This window comes from Phasianus colchicus, chromosome 3, assembly GCF_987193195.1.
Source record: "Phasianus colchicus chromosome 3, bPhaCol1.hap1.1, whole genome shotgun sequence".
Taxonomy (NCBI): Eukaryota; Metazoa; Chordata; class Aves; order Galliformes; family Phasianidae; genus Phasianus; species Phasianus colchicus.
The window spans coordinates 12,071,432-12,087,109 of NC_143438.1; the positions used below are offsets into that span (position 1 = coordinate 12,071,432).

Below are 15,678 nucleotides of genomic sequence, written 5' to 3' on the forward strand. Positions count from 1 at the left end.
CACACTTCTCAACCTTTCTGATCCCCATTACATCTTGATTCATTTACAAATTCTCTGTGCTAAAGTTAAACAGACGCGGGGATTTGGGGTATTTCTTGCTGTTCTGCAATACCTTAATTAGTAGGGCTTAACTCTGCAAAAGAGAAATGTGGATATCAATAATCACAGCTTGAACTGATTCTATCACTTCTCCAGATCAATACAGCTATCAACTGGAGTCATCAACTGGTAAATAAAAAAAAAACCAAACTGATAAAAGCTACGTATATCTGCTCTGCAAGATTTATACAAAATATTCTGCAACAGTTCTTCACATTCTCATTAACAACAAATAATGGCACCTTACAGTACAACTGTGTGAACTGAGTGCCTTTATGGACGTTTTGTTCTAGCACCACCTTTAACCTTAAATCACTCATATCTTCTGCAGGAGCAATACCTCACGAAGGGACCCTCTCAACAACTGAGCCAAGCCCCACAGTTCCATGGCCAGGCCATGCCTCACTGAACTACTTCCAGATACTTTTCTCCTATGTTAATGAAACAAATTGTCCCCCTCAACAAATCAGGGAAATGCAAGAACATGGAGAATGGATGTAGCAGGAAAGAAGTGGCAATTTTCCTTTTGCCGCTGCTGGTGTCATCTGGTAGATCAGCTTGCCCACTGTATCACATGTGAGCCCAAGCAAGCTGACTCCTCCCAGTTTTCTAAAGTTAAGTTCTGGGGGGCCATCAGGAAACATGCAAAAAGAAGCAATAACTCATTTAGTGAAAAATAAATAAAACCACCAATGAAACATAATCTCATCATTTTCCATGCAGCTGTTTGACTTCCCATCATCTCCCTGTACTTGAGTTTACAAACCTGATTCCTCCTACCAATACGATTTGGTGCAGGAGACTTCGAGGGAGATTTGACAGTCTGAGAGGTCCCCCCATTTTCAGCTATCTTCCCCACATTCATTACTGCTGACATCATGGCATCAATGGAGGACAAGTCTGCTCCGTCCGAACTGTTTGGTGAACTTGGTGACACCTTGTAACTGTTTAAGGTTTCCAGCTGCTTCTCTGGAATTAAAAAGAAAAAGCACACGTAAGAGTTGCTACGCCATCTAAAAAATTAAACAAAAAAAACCCTACAACCCAAAGCAAACAAAGAAAACCCCATGGTATTTTCAGCTGCCTGCAACTCACATCACACTGCCTGATTTCATGGACAACAGCTCATAATAACTGAAGATTTTCTTGTAGTAGTGAAAGTTTCTCCTATTGGAACGTATAGGACAAGGTGCAGATCTCTTCTTAAAGGATCTTCACGTTATCTTGACTTCCAAACTACATTCAGTACGGGAATTATGGAGCGATTTACCTTAAATCTTCTTGCTGCAAAATGGTATTAATTGCAGTACCTTGCAATCACAATGAACTATCAGATCAGTACCAATGAATGAATGCTCTGGCAATCACCATCATTCAAGCAAGCATGTATTTTAAGCACAACTGAGGCATCAGTAGCACAGTATACTGGTTTCTCTGTCACATAGCTTAAATCAGCCTTGCAGAAGCAAAAAGCAAAATTTGAAAAAAATCCAACTTCAAATTCCCTAAAATAGATTTTTACTCCCACACCTGGCAATGATATAATTATCTTTTTCTTTTTGTTCTTCCCACTCTTATCAGTCATAGAGTATATATTACAGCCACGACTGATGCTGCCCCGCAGGCAAAGCTGTTCAGATTCAGACTTCTCCATCACATTTTGTACACAGCCTGTCAAACACACAGGTAAGGTCCTCCACTTTCCCCTTAAGAAGTTAAAAAGGAAAATGCTTTCAAACTGAACGTTCCTTCCTCTAAAAAAGAATCTCCCAACCAAATAGGAACACCCTGCAAGTCTACAACTGTCATCTCAGGTGGACAGCACAGGATCTTCATGTGTGTGTGAGTCACTCTAACACAAGAGGATATGAGGGTGAACAAGGAGAAACATATTTGCCTGTGAACATTTGATTTCTGCATAATACTGACTTTGGGAGATAAGTTTGAGCACTACAAACAGGTGTTTTTTGAGGCTAAGTAATGTGGTGCCAAGCTACCTGGAGCCAAGAAAATCTTAGGTTGGAAGCCTAGAGTAGTGGCTGAATATTTATGTGCCCATGCTTCTGCTCACCGTATTTTATACACTTCACACAGATAAAGGTTAGGGATGAGGAAAGAAAAGGATGCACCCATGCCTCTGTTCAGTGTATATCATACCCTTCACACAGATAAAGGTTATGGATTGGGTAAGAAATATTTATACAAGCCTTCATCAATGCCCTAAATTAAAGAGTCATTCAGAGCTAGTCAGACCAGTTACCTTCATTGCTATCCCCTGATTGACTGAGGCTCTCTTCTTGCTTGCTGGTCTCCTCACTTAGTGTAGTAGGTTTAGTAGCATCAGGCTCTTCAGCCTCTTCTTCAGTAGCACCCTCTAGCACTATGTGAGGGAGATGGGAAAAAGAGAATGAGATTACATTTTGGTGGAAGCTCTTTTAGCAGAGACTAAAGCCCCAATTTTTTGAGTGCTCTACTGATGGCTGTGTAGCCATGTACTGATGTACTGATGTACTGACGGTGGAAGCACATCAACGGAGCCAATGCAATCAAGCACCCATAGCCACAAGCATCCTGGCACAGGAGTGGGAGATGCTGCTGCTGCCAGCAGTGAAAATCTGGGCAAAGAGAGGAAACCCTTATTCAGCTTGGTCCCCAGCATTCAACCACAAAAAAAAAAAAAAAAAAAAAGAGTATCAAACAAAGGACTGAGCAAGCCAGTGTGCCACCAACACTCATGACATACGGTAAAGAACTTGTAAGAGTATTCTGCTGCTGGAGATTATCACAGAATCACAACATCACAGAATGGCCAGGGTTGGAAGGGACCTCAAGGATCATGAGTCTCCAACCCCCCTGCCACATGCAGGGCCACCAACCTCCCCATTTAATGCTAGACCAGGCATTAAATTCATAGATTCACTAAGTACTTCAGTTTCACTCACAACCATCCCACCCTTCAATTTCTCTGCTTGGAGGATTAATGTTTATACCAATAGATGAATTCAAGGCAACCTTCTTCCTTCCTGCAGCGGAGAAATGAGTACTGAGGTTTTTGGGGCCATCTGGCACATTCCTTACACCCACTGCCCAAGGGTTTTAGATGAACAGAAGACAAGCAACCACCGTATCTGCTGACAGAATTTCTCCACACCCCTTTCTAGACCACAACCTTATCGTGCTATCCTTGGGGTTTCAGGAGGGATTCCTGCTCTGCTGGAGAATGACAATGCAGCTGAACATCACTGATAGAGGTGAAGGTGAATCATCAACACCTAACAAAGAGAGGAGTTCTCTTCATGGCACTCGTGGTCATAGCCTCTGAAGTAGATGATTCATAACACTGAAAATATCCGTATCTTTTTACTGGAGAAATACACTTTTATAACCTCGTATTGGAAATTACACACTGTGGACATTTCATCATCTCAGGTTTCCAAATCGCATCCAGCAGACAATATAGATTTTCCCTTTTTTCAGAAAGCAGAGGCCATCACTCTCAATTTATGGCTAATAGGGTTTCTTCCTTTTAAATAACAAATTCTCAAGGATGACGCAAATCAGTCACAAAACATATCTTCAAATGCTTTTTGAACTGCATATGCAGACAAGAAATGATGATATCCCAACTACTGCCATTTCAGTGTGAACAACAAAAGTCTGACAAAGAGAAAGGGCCCAGTTTCTGTTCTCTTCACTTGTGTCATGCAGTTCCTTGCTTCACTCAACACAACAAAAAGCAGCAGACTCAAGCTCTCCATGTCAAGCTGCCATCCTTCTCAGGAGCAGCAACTGGTGGTTTGACACAGTGAGCCAGCATAGTCTGGAGATGAAACATATGTGTGACCTGACTGAAGCTACAGTCTAAGGCTCCAGATAAAATCAACTTCTTCAAACACCATTTTTTTCGTCTGCATCTTCAGAAACCAAGACTTTTTGATGCTATCCTGAACAGTTGAAGAGAACTCTTTGAAGGTTACTTCTGTATGCTTTTCTGCTACGCAAAGCACTAATGTTCCCTGTGATGGAAGGGACTACTTGATTCAAGAGGCCAAGCATCCATCCTCCTGTATTTTCTCAAACAAGTATAAGAGCTGCTTATTTGAGAGGGTCTTTAAAAGAGGCCATTTAAGAGCAACACAGTCACTTCTTTCTACTGCATAAGTAGTAAAAAGGAAAGTAAGTGATTTAATCTTGAAGAGAACAAGTACCAAAGAGTTATTTCCAAGTTGCCTGCTGTATCTGCTCAGTACCACCAAAAACAATGACCAGTTTATATTATTTGGAAGGACTTATGTTAAAACAATGAAAGTAAGTGCTTTACTACATAAAAACAAGCAAACAAACACATCAACAAAAACCAACTCCTCCTTCTGAAGTACACTTACCCTTTCCTCTTTCAGTGAATACCTCTAGCATTAATGTTACCACCATTATGTCCTAGAAAAAGTTACTCTATAGTGTAACTCTGAAGATTCAGCATTTCTTAATTTTAAGCAGTTAAAAGATTGAAATTCAATTCTGCAAAAATAGGATTACTGTCGCATGCTTTTGTTCACATATGTATTTTCCATTTTCTTGCATGAAGTAAAAATGTACCACTTAAACAAAGATAACCAAATGAGCAGGACACACTGATTTCAGAGGCATAACTTTCTATTTGCAATAGGATATAGAAACAATAAGGATACTGGGCCAAATCACTCCTTCCTGTGGGAAAACCCATGGCAGAAAGCCTTCAGGCAAGAGAATACTGAGAGGTTTCTCTTGCAGCTTTTTTTTTTTTTTTTTTTTTAAATAAATGCATCAGTGAGGACGAGGAAATGTTTTTTTCCGCGGCACCTATGAGATCCCAGGAATCAGACAAGCAGTGATCAGCAGGAATGCCCTGTGGCCCTGCCCTAAGGACTCTAAACACCCCAGCTGGGAGGTCACACCAATGGAGCCTCCTTCCTCCCTTTCCCCAAAAGAGAACAAAGACCTCCAGGAAAGAGAGACAAACAGGAAAGAGGCTGGCAAACAGCATGGCCTCAGGTTGCATTCAACATCTGAGCAAAGCCTCTAGGAAACAGGGAACTGGTCACAAGCATTCAAGTCATCTATTCTGGAGACCCTCCCCCCAGCATCACAGTCACCCACTCTTATGAAAGCAGAGTCCGTACATGTGAGGGGGCAACAAACAAAACAAAGTCCCAACAGCCTTCCATCCAGGGCCACAGAAAGGGACCTGTCTCCCTCCACTTAGTGTTGTTTCCGAAGCCATGAAACTGGGCAGCTGCAATCCCACACAGAAGGCTGCATGGCCTTCAGCTCCTCCTTGTGCTGGAGGCCCATCCCGATGCCACACATAACGGGAGAGCTGCTGAGAAACAGTGGGCTCAAAAAAAAAAAAATGAAAAAAGCCTTGTTGCTTCCCATTCAGTCTGTACAGGAAGACACTTGCTAGACCTATTTCCTCCTCTGGGATAAAGTGTGACTCCACTGTATGCTAAAGCTGAGTCCATCAGCAGCTACTTCCCCCCTCTGCTTATGCGTATTTATTTATATTTAATTTTTTTCTTTCAAGACCACTCTCAACTGTTACAGCTGTTCCTCCTTCTGGCAATGAGCATCACAGATGAAGCAAAAAGGAGAATGCAGGCCAGCAAGGGCTACAGGGGAAGGAAGAAGAAAGGAGAAGAGATGATGAGCCTTCAGAGTCACGGTCACTTGACTTGCCATTGAGAGGCAGCCACACTAACATGGAGCTGGTACAAGTCCCTGCTCTGGTTTGCTCCCCTGTCTCTGCACAGGAGCCCTCTGTTTGGAATAGGTAGAAAGAAACACACAATACAGGCAAGGAGGGGGAAAACCTGGTGTGTAGCACAAAGCTGCTCATTGTTCTGCCTTAAAAAAATGTTCACATCAATGTTAAATTGGAAGCCATGCACTAATTGGGCCAGGGGAAGATTAACACTCTCAGCCAAATACTTTTATTGGTTTCATTAAACATGCCGTAGTACGCAGCACAGAACACGGTGGGAGGAGCAGAAACAGGGGAAACAAATGATGGCTTTAGGAATGCACCCCCCACATACATGCATTTCAAACCACGTTTTCCTGTGAGGCCCAAACAGGAATCCTGAGCCTTCTTCATCATTTCCATCTTAGCAACGCTATTATCTTACTCAAGGCTTTCCCACTGGTTTTTTTTTGTTTTTTGTTGGTTTTTTTTGTCTTCTTAGTGATAGAAAAAAATATCCAAGGATCATTTAAATGAAGGCCAGACCTTCCTAGTATACAAATTTAGACATGAACAAAACTTCAAAGAGAGAGATTGCATTTGAATAAACAAAAGTTTACCGTTTACCCTAGAGATACCTAAGCATCACTACACCACTTTCAGAAAGGTATCTGATGCAATGGTCTCGTACTGAGCTCCCACCAGAGGAGCAGATATCTTTCCCGGCGCACACAGAGACGCTCCCAAGCACAAAAGCATCCCCAAGAGATGCACACAGCCACCCAAACTACTTTTTGAATGTGATTTGGCTTCAAAGCTGGCAGGAAGGAAAGAGGATGAAAATGCGTTGTGTGGGAAGAAAAAGGGGTTAATACCGTTGAAAGCCACTGCTTCAATGCAAAGGAAAACCAAAAGAAATAAGTCTTCCCAACTGACCTTTTTAATATCAATTGTGCCCTTGCTACTGAAGTGTTGGTGCTGACTCGGCACCCCAGTGGTAGAGAAATATACTGGCAGCGTCACCTCACTGTCACCACTGCTGGAGCACCAGTACAGAGCAGCCTATGAGGAAAGGAAGACAAGCATAAAAAAAAAAACAGTGGCATGGGAATAGCTGGTGGTTGGTTATTAGCTTAGTATTCTAAGGATATTGCCCCAAAGCTTTTGAACTTGTACCTCTAACTAAAGTTTTCCTCTGGGGTTAAAAAAAAAAAAAAAACAACAACAAGCATAAAAAACCGAACAACAAACGAAACCTCAAAGACACCAAACCAAAGAAGCAACAGCTCAGGACACGTGCTCTCTGGGCACTAAAAGACAGATCACTCATCTCACGATGACCTCTTGGGGTTCTTACTGATACAGCTGCTTTATCCGTGTTAGCATGAATGAAATACTTCATTCTGCAGAAGAACTCTACAAATCCACCACATCCACACATCTCTTCTAATTTAACACACACACCGGCAGATAGGCACAAGCACTGAATAAATAAGTGAAGCACACACCTTAAAGCAGGGCTGGAGCGCACCACCTGTTTTAGGGGTAGGGCAAATAAGAGCAAGAAGACTTCCACATTCATCAATTATTTTGTACACTGTTGCTACCACACCTAACAGCTGAAATTTTGAATATTCAAAGATGTTTACTTCTTCAGTTTCATTCCTTTGCACGCATGATGAGATATGGGGGTGATTCGGTTTTTCTGTAAGTTTTGAAATCTGAATTCTCATGATCTATGGACCATTAGCAGTCCTCAGGACTTTGGCTTGGATGACCAAAAGCATCTCTCCATGAAACATACCGGAATTTGAACTTTGCTACTGCCTTAAGCAAACTACAACTCTGAATCACCATGATGCCCTGGTACAATGCTGATAAGTCACAGGGAAAATGAGGAAGCTGTACTAATGTAACAGTGAGATGCTGTGCTGGAAAAGCAGGGGCTTCCTGGATGGAATTTTCCTGCATTGTTCAATGGGTTCAATCGCAGCATTAATATAAGATGCATTCATACCTGTCTTCTTGGCCCTGCAGTTTGTTAACTTGAAGAGCAAGCACACTCTCATCTGTTCCTGGGGACGGCACGACACGCAGCAGCCTGTGGTCTTGCTAGGCTAGAAAGGAGAAGCAAAGCACACGCTGCTGCACTGCCGAGAACGAAACCAAAATCTGACAGCCCCATCCGCTGATGGGAAAGCTTTATTCTCTGCCACCATGCACTGCGCATCTGAGGGTCTGGTCCAAACCCACACTGAACTCCTGCCCAGCACCACTGCACCCAGGATGGCAACATCACACAACTGACCAGCTCCTGGTGAATTTTGAGATTTTCTAACACCTTATTCCTCCTCCCTCGTATCAAAGACCTATCTAAAAGCTGTTCCTCATCCTCATCCTCCCTGTCAGCTTGTGGGTAAGCACCTGGCCCTCCAGAAAGCCTTTGTCACCAAATTGCAGTCAGCCTCGAGAACTTGTTCAGACAAAAAGGGATACTGAGATTTCAAGACAGTTGAACAAACCTGTGGCCACAAGAGCTGATTTCACACACACACACAAAAATGAAGTTGGGAAAACAGCAAAGCAAAAGCCAGCAGTTGTAATCACAGATCCCTCCACATACAAACTCCCCTCCATCCTCATCATGCCAGCTTCCCATCCAGCCAGTGGGGTGCAGGAGACCTCTGGGGAGGCTGTCCAGCCACCATGGCTCACAGTGGCAAAGGAAGCATGTTGGACAAGACAGACCTTCAGCGTTACCCAGTGTGCCCTGCCCCTGCTCCCTCCCCGCGTGCTGAGGAGGGACACAAAAGCAATACTGTCTGTCCTTATAAGCTCTGCTTTGCATGTGTTCAGCAAGCTAGGACAGCTGTGCGGACGGCTCGCAGAGTTCCAGGAAGTTGATGTGTTTCTTGGCTTCGACTCCAGTTTATTTGCCTTAGATGAAGTGGCGACCCAAGAAAATCTCTCTGCGTCCCCCTGGGCTGGCAGGCTACGGGACAGCAGCGTGCCTCGAGATATGGCACAGGTTCTCTCCCCAGATGGATGGGCCTTCTCCAGCCTGACTGCTGAGGCTCCTGATCGGGCTGGGGCTGGCCCACATCCTGCTGTGTGAGGACACGCTGTGGGACATGGTGCAGGAGAGCCTGGGAGTCTGGGAGCACGCTCCTCAGAGCCAGGGGCTGCAGAGCCCATCCCTGAAGGCTCCCTGCTAAGGCGGGAGGTGAGCCTGAGCTCCCCCAGCAGCTCTCAGGAAAGCAAAGCCTCACTGCTGCTGCCGCCTCAGAGGGGCAAGGGAAGTAAAGAGAGGAAACAATCTGAAACGTAGCAAATAGATAGTCCTGTGATTTCTTTCAATTTTTTGCCTTGCGCCAAAGGGTAGAATCACAAACACAGTGAATTTCATACCTCGGAGGACAGGAGAAAAAAAAAAATCTATCCACTGATGTGCCATCACCTAGATGGCTAAGCAAGCAAGCACCGTGCTGAGGTAACAGGCTGCTCATCCCAATGCCTGAGGGGTGAGCTAGACAAACTGCACTTGGGAGAACCAGACGAAAAACATTTCGGTGTAAGAGAGAAGAAAAGCCACTTCCCCTCCAGCCAAGGCAAGCTGCAGTGCCCTTCAGCTCTGGAGAAGAAAAGGCTGCAGGATGCAGTGTGGGTGAAGTGGGACACTCAGTTCTGCTGAGAGATGCTGGCATCCCCAGCAACATACAGCCCGTCTGAACCACGGGATATCTTGTCCTTTTAAGGTGGGCCAAGAGCAAGCATCTGTGCAGCAGCAGCACAGCTCAAGCCTGCAATCAATAGCCCCCGGTGTCACTTAAAAAACAGGGGCCTCTGTGCCTTACCAACTGGCCTTGCAGATGCCCAGGCACCCACCCGGTGGGGAGACAATCAGTCTGGTTGTTCCTCCTCGCGGCTTTGTGGAAACAAGAAGGAACAGCAGCAGTGAGAGGAAGAAAAGCCGCGAAGCTATGCGGCTGTGCCGCTCGCTGGCAATCGGTGCCTGCAGCTGTTGGGTCAGGAGGGGGGGGCCTGCAACCCCACAGCTTGGCCCAGGGCAGCCCCAGACCCAAGGATGCAGGCAAAGGTCCCAGGCAAATCTCTGGAGGATGGGGTGGGAGAAGCGAGCAAACATTTTGCTGCCTCATGCTTGTTTTTCACACAGAGCTGGAGCTGCATGTGTGCAGCAGGACAGGTTTGGAAGGGATTACTGAGAGGCAGGATGAATCATGCAGAGGAAGACAGAAAATCTCCTGTGCTAGTGCCCTGCATCTTGCGTGCTGCTTGTGATCCTCTTCCTCCAGGGATGCATTTAAAGAGGGTTTCAGCCACCGAAGGCGACGGTGCTGGTTTGCTCCCTGCAGAGCCCCAAAAGAGCACATCCTTTGCAGGTGATGGCAGTGTGCTCTGTGCAGCACCTCACCAGGCAACATGCCAAAGCACTGCACACCACACAAGGTACTACAGCAATGCAATGCACAACGTGAGAAAAGAGACAGAAATTACAGTGAATAAAACTCATTTCCTGGTGGTGGTGCTGTCAATCATTACGACCTCACTGCAAGCCTTGTGAAAACCTGAGGGTATTACACTACTGCACAAGAATCTCCAGCTTATTTTCAGTGAAAGTTCTAGTTTTCCAGGTTGTGTAGAAAGGATAGAAACTACAGATGCTCAACAAAATATGAAAAAAAAAAAATAAGGTAAATGTTTTTATATTTTAAAGCCTCACGCTCTTAAGGATAATCATGACCTCAGATGCTCAACCTGTAACTTCTTAGCACATAGCAATACCAACACATTTTTTACAAAACAACATACCTTATACCCAGGAACACACGTCCTCCAAAACCAAAATGGCTTATTCTTTTTTAAGAGGGAAAGAAGATCGCAACATCTCAACGCATCCCTAACATTTAGAAGCCAACGCAGCTGTAGTGCTACTTAAAGATGAGAGCCTCCACCAAATTACCAAACTCATTTTAAGCAGAAAGGGATTCGACATGCAAACGTTTTGCAGAGAGAATAATTCAAGAGTCTGCAGCTCTCCTCGCTGCTCTTTTCCAGGGAGCATGACTTGCTGACAGGATTAACTACTGCCAGGCTCACGAAGCAGGGAGACAGCTGCCACATGGCAGCCATTTATTACAAAGCTCCACTCCTCTTAAGTTAGGAAAGAGGCAGACAATTTCATCTGTGTTATCAGCAGGGTTCCTCTGCACCACAGGCCTTGGAGACCAGGCTTCTTCTAAACAAACATCTCCTTTTCTACTCCACCTTGTTAACATCCTTATCTTCCCGTCTTCTGTTTCTGGTCAGCACAGGAACTATTCCTTCTATCACACTTTCCAAACAAATAAACAATGCATTTATAAGTCAATTTAAAGAGATTTTTACGGAGTTTTAGCTTGATGTTTTAGGAGGCGGAACCACATGTCACAGGGAGAAAAGAGAGAAGTGCTGGAGCAAAGGGATTCTGAAATATTCTGTGCAACCCTCATTCTTCCGTCCACCTCAGAAAGCATTTTTAATGTCACTCTCCAGTACAACATCCAATGCAGCTACACAGCCTTTTGTGAGCGAGATAACCAGCAGCGCTGCTTCGTACTTGTATCTCCCCAGCAGGCAGACCCCACACAGACCCACAAGCCAAAGCCACACTCCTGCCCTGCACTGCACAAGGCACAACAGGCTTCAAGTCAACCACCTCCTACAGTCTGTTAATGACCAGAAACAGATATGCACCACCAATGTCATCACGTGATACTAAATTTAGATGACCATCGATTGCCCTTCTCCCATCATTCTGAACAGAACTAAAAGATACAAGCTAGCTGTTCATTTTTACCTGGAGCGTTCTAATCAGATATTTGCCATAGGTGCCAGAGTACCACAAATCTCTCAAAGTGGTGTTTATCACTTCCTCACGGAGAAGGAAGAGCCCAGCCTTGAGAAAAACGTCTCTCCCCCATTGCTGATGAACACGCTGCTGCAGCCTTGTGAGCACTGCTGACAGCAGCTGGGCAGACAGCCTTGCTTCAGCATTGTTTGGAGAGTTCTGCATTCTGAAAGTCAGTGTTTGTTTTTTGTTTGTGTTAGGTAAATTAATTACAGCGGTAGATTGTGCTGGCAAACAGGCAAAGCATCTCCAAGCTGAGACCCACACAGAAAAGCCACCAGGGAAATTTTAAACAACAATGCTACTTGTCAATAGTACTCTTCAGTATGAATTTTCTTTCTATTTTGAAGTAAATATGCTGAAACTAACCTGTGGGAGGTGTTTCCTGCACACTGACAAAACGAAACAGCATCTCTTAATTTTCATAGACTGCAACACACATGCTAAAAAAGAGCACAGGAATCCAGTTCTGCAATTTCTTTCCTTTACCAGACGAGCAGAAGCTTCCTCAGAAAACACCTCTCTCCATCTGACCTGAAAAAGATGCATTCTAAGCCAAGAATTGCCTACACTCACGCAAACACAAATCCCCTTCATCTACAAGCATATCAAGCTGCTGATCTTCTACGTTCCTTGCCACATAGTTTTTGCTCTAGGACTTTAAAAGTCTAGGAGGCATTTCAAAAGGATTTTACAAAGTACACAGGCCCGGCCTTGCAAAAGCTCATGAGGAATCCACGGAGGTCATCATGGAGCTTAGACAGTCTGCAAACAGCATAATCCACGTGCTGGTGGGGTGAGGAATGCCCACAGTCGGGTGGATGGGCCTAAAGACTTCTGCAGCAGTGGGCTCCTCCAACAATGCAGTAAACCAAGAGGAAATGCCTGCTGATCTTCAAAGCTCGTCAGAGGGAACAGTCTTAAGTTCCCTGAACGGGAGCATTCTGGAGGCAAGGCTACAATCCTCTTACATGCTCAGAGAAAAACAAAAAAACACAGTAAATGAACAAACATCCACTAACGTTAATAACTGCAAATACTGGCAAGACTGACCCTCTGCTCTGCAACCAGCCTCCAGATCCATCCAGCAAAGTTTTGAAGCTCCACGGTACAACAGCCGCAGGGATTAGGCAAGCAGCTTACAGCCTCTGCAGCTTTCTTTTTTTCTATTATGGGCAGTCCTACCCACATGCAGCCTCCTGGAATGCAATTCTCAGTTGTTCAGACAAAGGGAGATGCTGCAGCCTGCAGGTGTAAAAGGTACCCACTGTAACTCCATCAAGACCACTGCAGTGCACGGCCCCATTGGCAGAATTTTAGGTGCAGCCCTCAGCTGTCTGGCAGGCTGTACAAATCACTGTGAGTAAAGGGGAGTCTGGACACCTGCACACCGCAAAGAATTGCAGGAAGTTTATTTCAGGAAAGCGGAGGGGAAAAAAAAAAGAAAACAGACCAAATTGTGAACAGGTTTCTTCAATAAGTGAAGTTTCAAGTTGCTGTTCCTCCAGCCAAAAAACGCTTGCTGCTGGTCCAAAACCTTCCTCCTCTTCCAAAAAAACAGTTCTACTACTTCACACGTTGCCATCAAACAGATGATACAGACAATTCTTTCCACAACTCACGTATGAAAAGGGCAGTTCATTCCCCTCTGCTCAATCCCTCTGACAGAGAATATCACACACCCCAAAACGTTATTCTGAAACAAAGTAGTACAAAGTATGAAATGTTCAACTCAATTGTGTAGTAGTTGAAAATGTTAACCACAAAGAAAAACACAGAATCATAGACTGGATAGACTTGGAAGGGACCCATAAGGATTATCGAGTCCAACTCCTGGCAAATTCCAAAACAACCAAGCACATACACACAGAACAGATCAAGTGACCTGTGCATCCTCTCACAGGCATCTCAACTTCTGCAGCAGGACAGCAAGAGTTTGCTAAGAGGAACCTTGACTAATCTCTTTCAGATATTCACACACAGCAAAGCTACATCAGAGGATCATAGTAGGACCCGTGATACTGAAATTTACACTTATTTTCATGAGGGATGTTCCCATGTGAACATCTTCTCAGTCATATATATACATACACACCCACACAACCACTTTGTTTTAATTCCAATAATGAAATCACCTTACAGTTTTAAGCCAGTCCATACTGTGGTAATATGTCACACCAAAAGTAATGCCTCCTATTTCTTTCCATGTAAATTACAACCAATATAAAGAGTAGAATAACACTGCTTGATAGAGCAGATTCTCAGCTACAAAACACTATTTCACTGTTTGGTCTCCATCAACATTCAGCAAACATCAAGGACTGTCATTTTTTCCACATGGAGGAATTCAGTGACACACCTCTGCTTCATATGCACTTCCATATCAGACGCCATTTTGTCAGACTGCCCCTCTGCTGCCATGTGTCACACAGCAACAACGTGGAATGGAATACTGGTGGGAAGGTTCATTCTCTACTGCCATACCACCAATATCCACTTCTGACACTGTGGGCCTACATCATAAAAAAGGATGCATTACTTCTTTAGCAGCCCTCGTGTACTCCTGCACTAATTCTGTCAAGGTCACTTAGGATCTACTACACAACAAGGTGAACAATACCAACAGACTTTTAAGAGAGAGACAAAAGAAGAAGCAATCATCAGATTGGTTCTCTGAATGGGATACAACTCTTAAAAGGCACAAAATGTATTTCTACCTAAAGTCCCTCTAAACTTCATACATAATAGATGTTAATTCTGAGCAGGAGTAAAGGACACAAAACACATCTCAACAGCAGAAAATCTCACTTCATACTTTCCCCTCAGATACTAAACAGCAGGAGCTATTTTTCTTCTCCAGTTCAGACATCATTGCTTTGAGCAAAGTTTCATAAGCATTCAGAAGCTCAAATATTATATATAAAGAGGTGCAGGGGAAGAATTCAAGGAATTAGTAGCAGTCTCACCTGTGGAGAAGTGTGTATTTTAATGAGTTTAAACAAGAAACTAAAGGAGAAACCTAACAAAACCACCAGCTAAATAAATAATTTTTCATTGTAAGGTGAAAAACGTTTCTCAGCCTACCCACTCATTTCACACATGGTAATGTGGAAGTATAATTCTACCAAAAACTATAAGACAGTCACCAGATTTGTTTCACTTGTTTGTTCATCTGAACTTCAAAGAGGGTTTTTGAAGCTGGAAGATTTTGCCAGCCCAACTTACTGACAGCTGAAGACAGGGGTCCTTCCCTCATCTATTAGGGTCTTGCACAACACAAGAGGCTATAGACACTTTTTTAACCAGAAGGAGCAGCAACATGTGCAGCGTATTTCACAATGAACTCAAAACATTATTCAATACAGATTTGACATTAAAAAATATTCAGAGGTTCCTCAGTAAATATGCCCCTATAAAACTTACTAAACATGGTAAAACAGGGATAATTGCTGAAATAGCAAGGTCTTTAAAGTAAGCAAGCTGCCACAGGGGTTCAGTAGTTGGGACGGTTATCAGGCCTCTGGGGGAAGTCAGGGGCTCCATCTTGGCAGTGTTTCATCCCTTCGTATACCCAGGAGACAGATTACACCATGATAAGCAATTAGGAACCCCAGGGAGGACAGTTAACTGTCCTACCAAAACAAAAAGGCTGCACAAATGTAAGTCTCACTAGATTAAAGAAACACTATCTGAAGAACAGCGAATTTGTGTTTGCTCCTTTCTACTGGAACTAGCAAAGATTACGTTTTGCCTACATATGGCACACAAAGGTCTCAGAAATCCCAAATTTGAGCACGTACTTGCTGCTAAATTGGTAACAAATGCTCTGAAACATTTTCTTTCCCAAGACACCAGCGCTGTGATGCAGGAAAAAAGGAGGAGGGATGGAGGGGAGGAATACAGTAAATAGTGATTAGAAGACTTGAAATAGTAATCTCATTCAGTTAAATTT

The 15,678-nt window shown here is 44.0% G+C and overlaps 1 protein-coding gene across 9 annotated transcripts in view; it reads right to left on the reverse strand.

The window, feature by feature from the left end:
* The window catches only part of RREB1 (ras responsive element binding protein 1), a 121,799-nt gene that overhangs the window by 63,495 nt on the left and 42,626 nt on the right, over positions 1-15,678 (reverse strand). For 6 of the 9 annotated variants that reach the window (XM_090136971.1, XM_031589324.2, XM_090136966.1 and 3 more), the window contains 2 exons: positions 2,360-2,479; positions 866-1,068 (listed from right to left, as the gene is read on the reverse strand). In XM_090136971.1, coding sequence (XP_089993097.1) covers positions 866-979 — 114 coding nt within the window. In that variant the 5' untranslated portion in view covers positions 980-1,068; positions 2,360-2,479. Of the gene's footprint in view, positions 1-865; positions 1,069-2,359; positions 2,480-6,754; positions 6,881-7,835; positions 7,936-15,678 lie in introns of all 9 variants that reach the window. The other 3 variants (XM_090136967.1, XM_090136969.1, XM_090136968.1) reach the window with 2 other exon arrangements.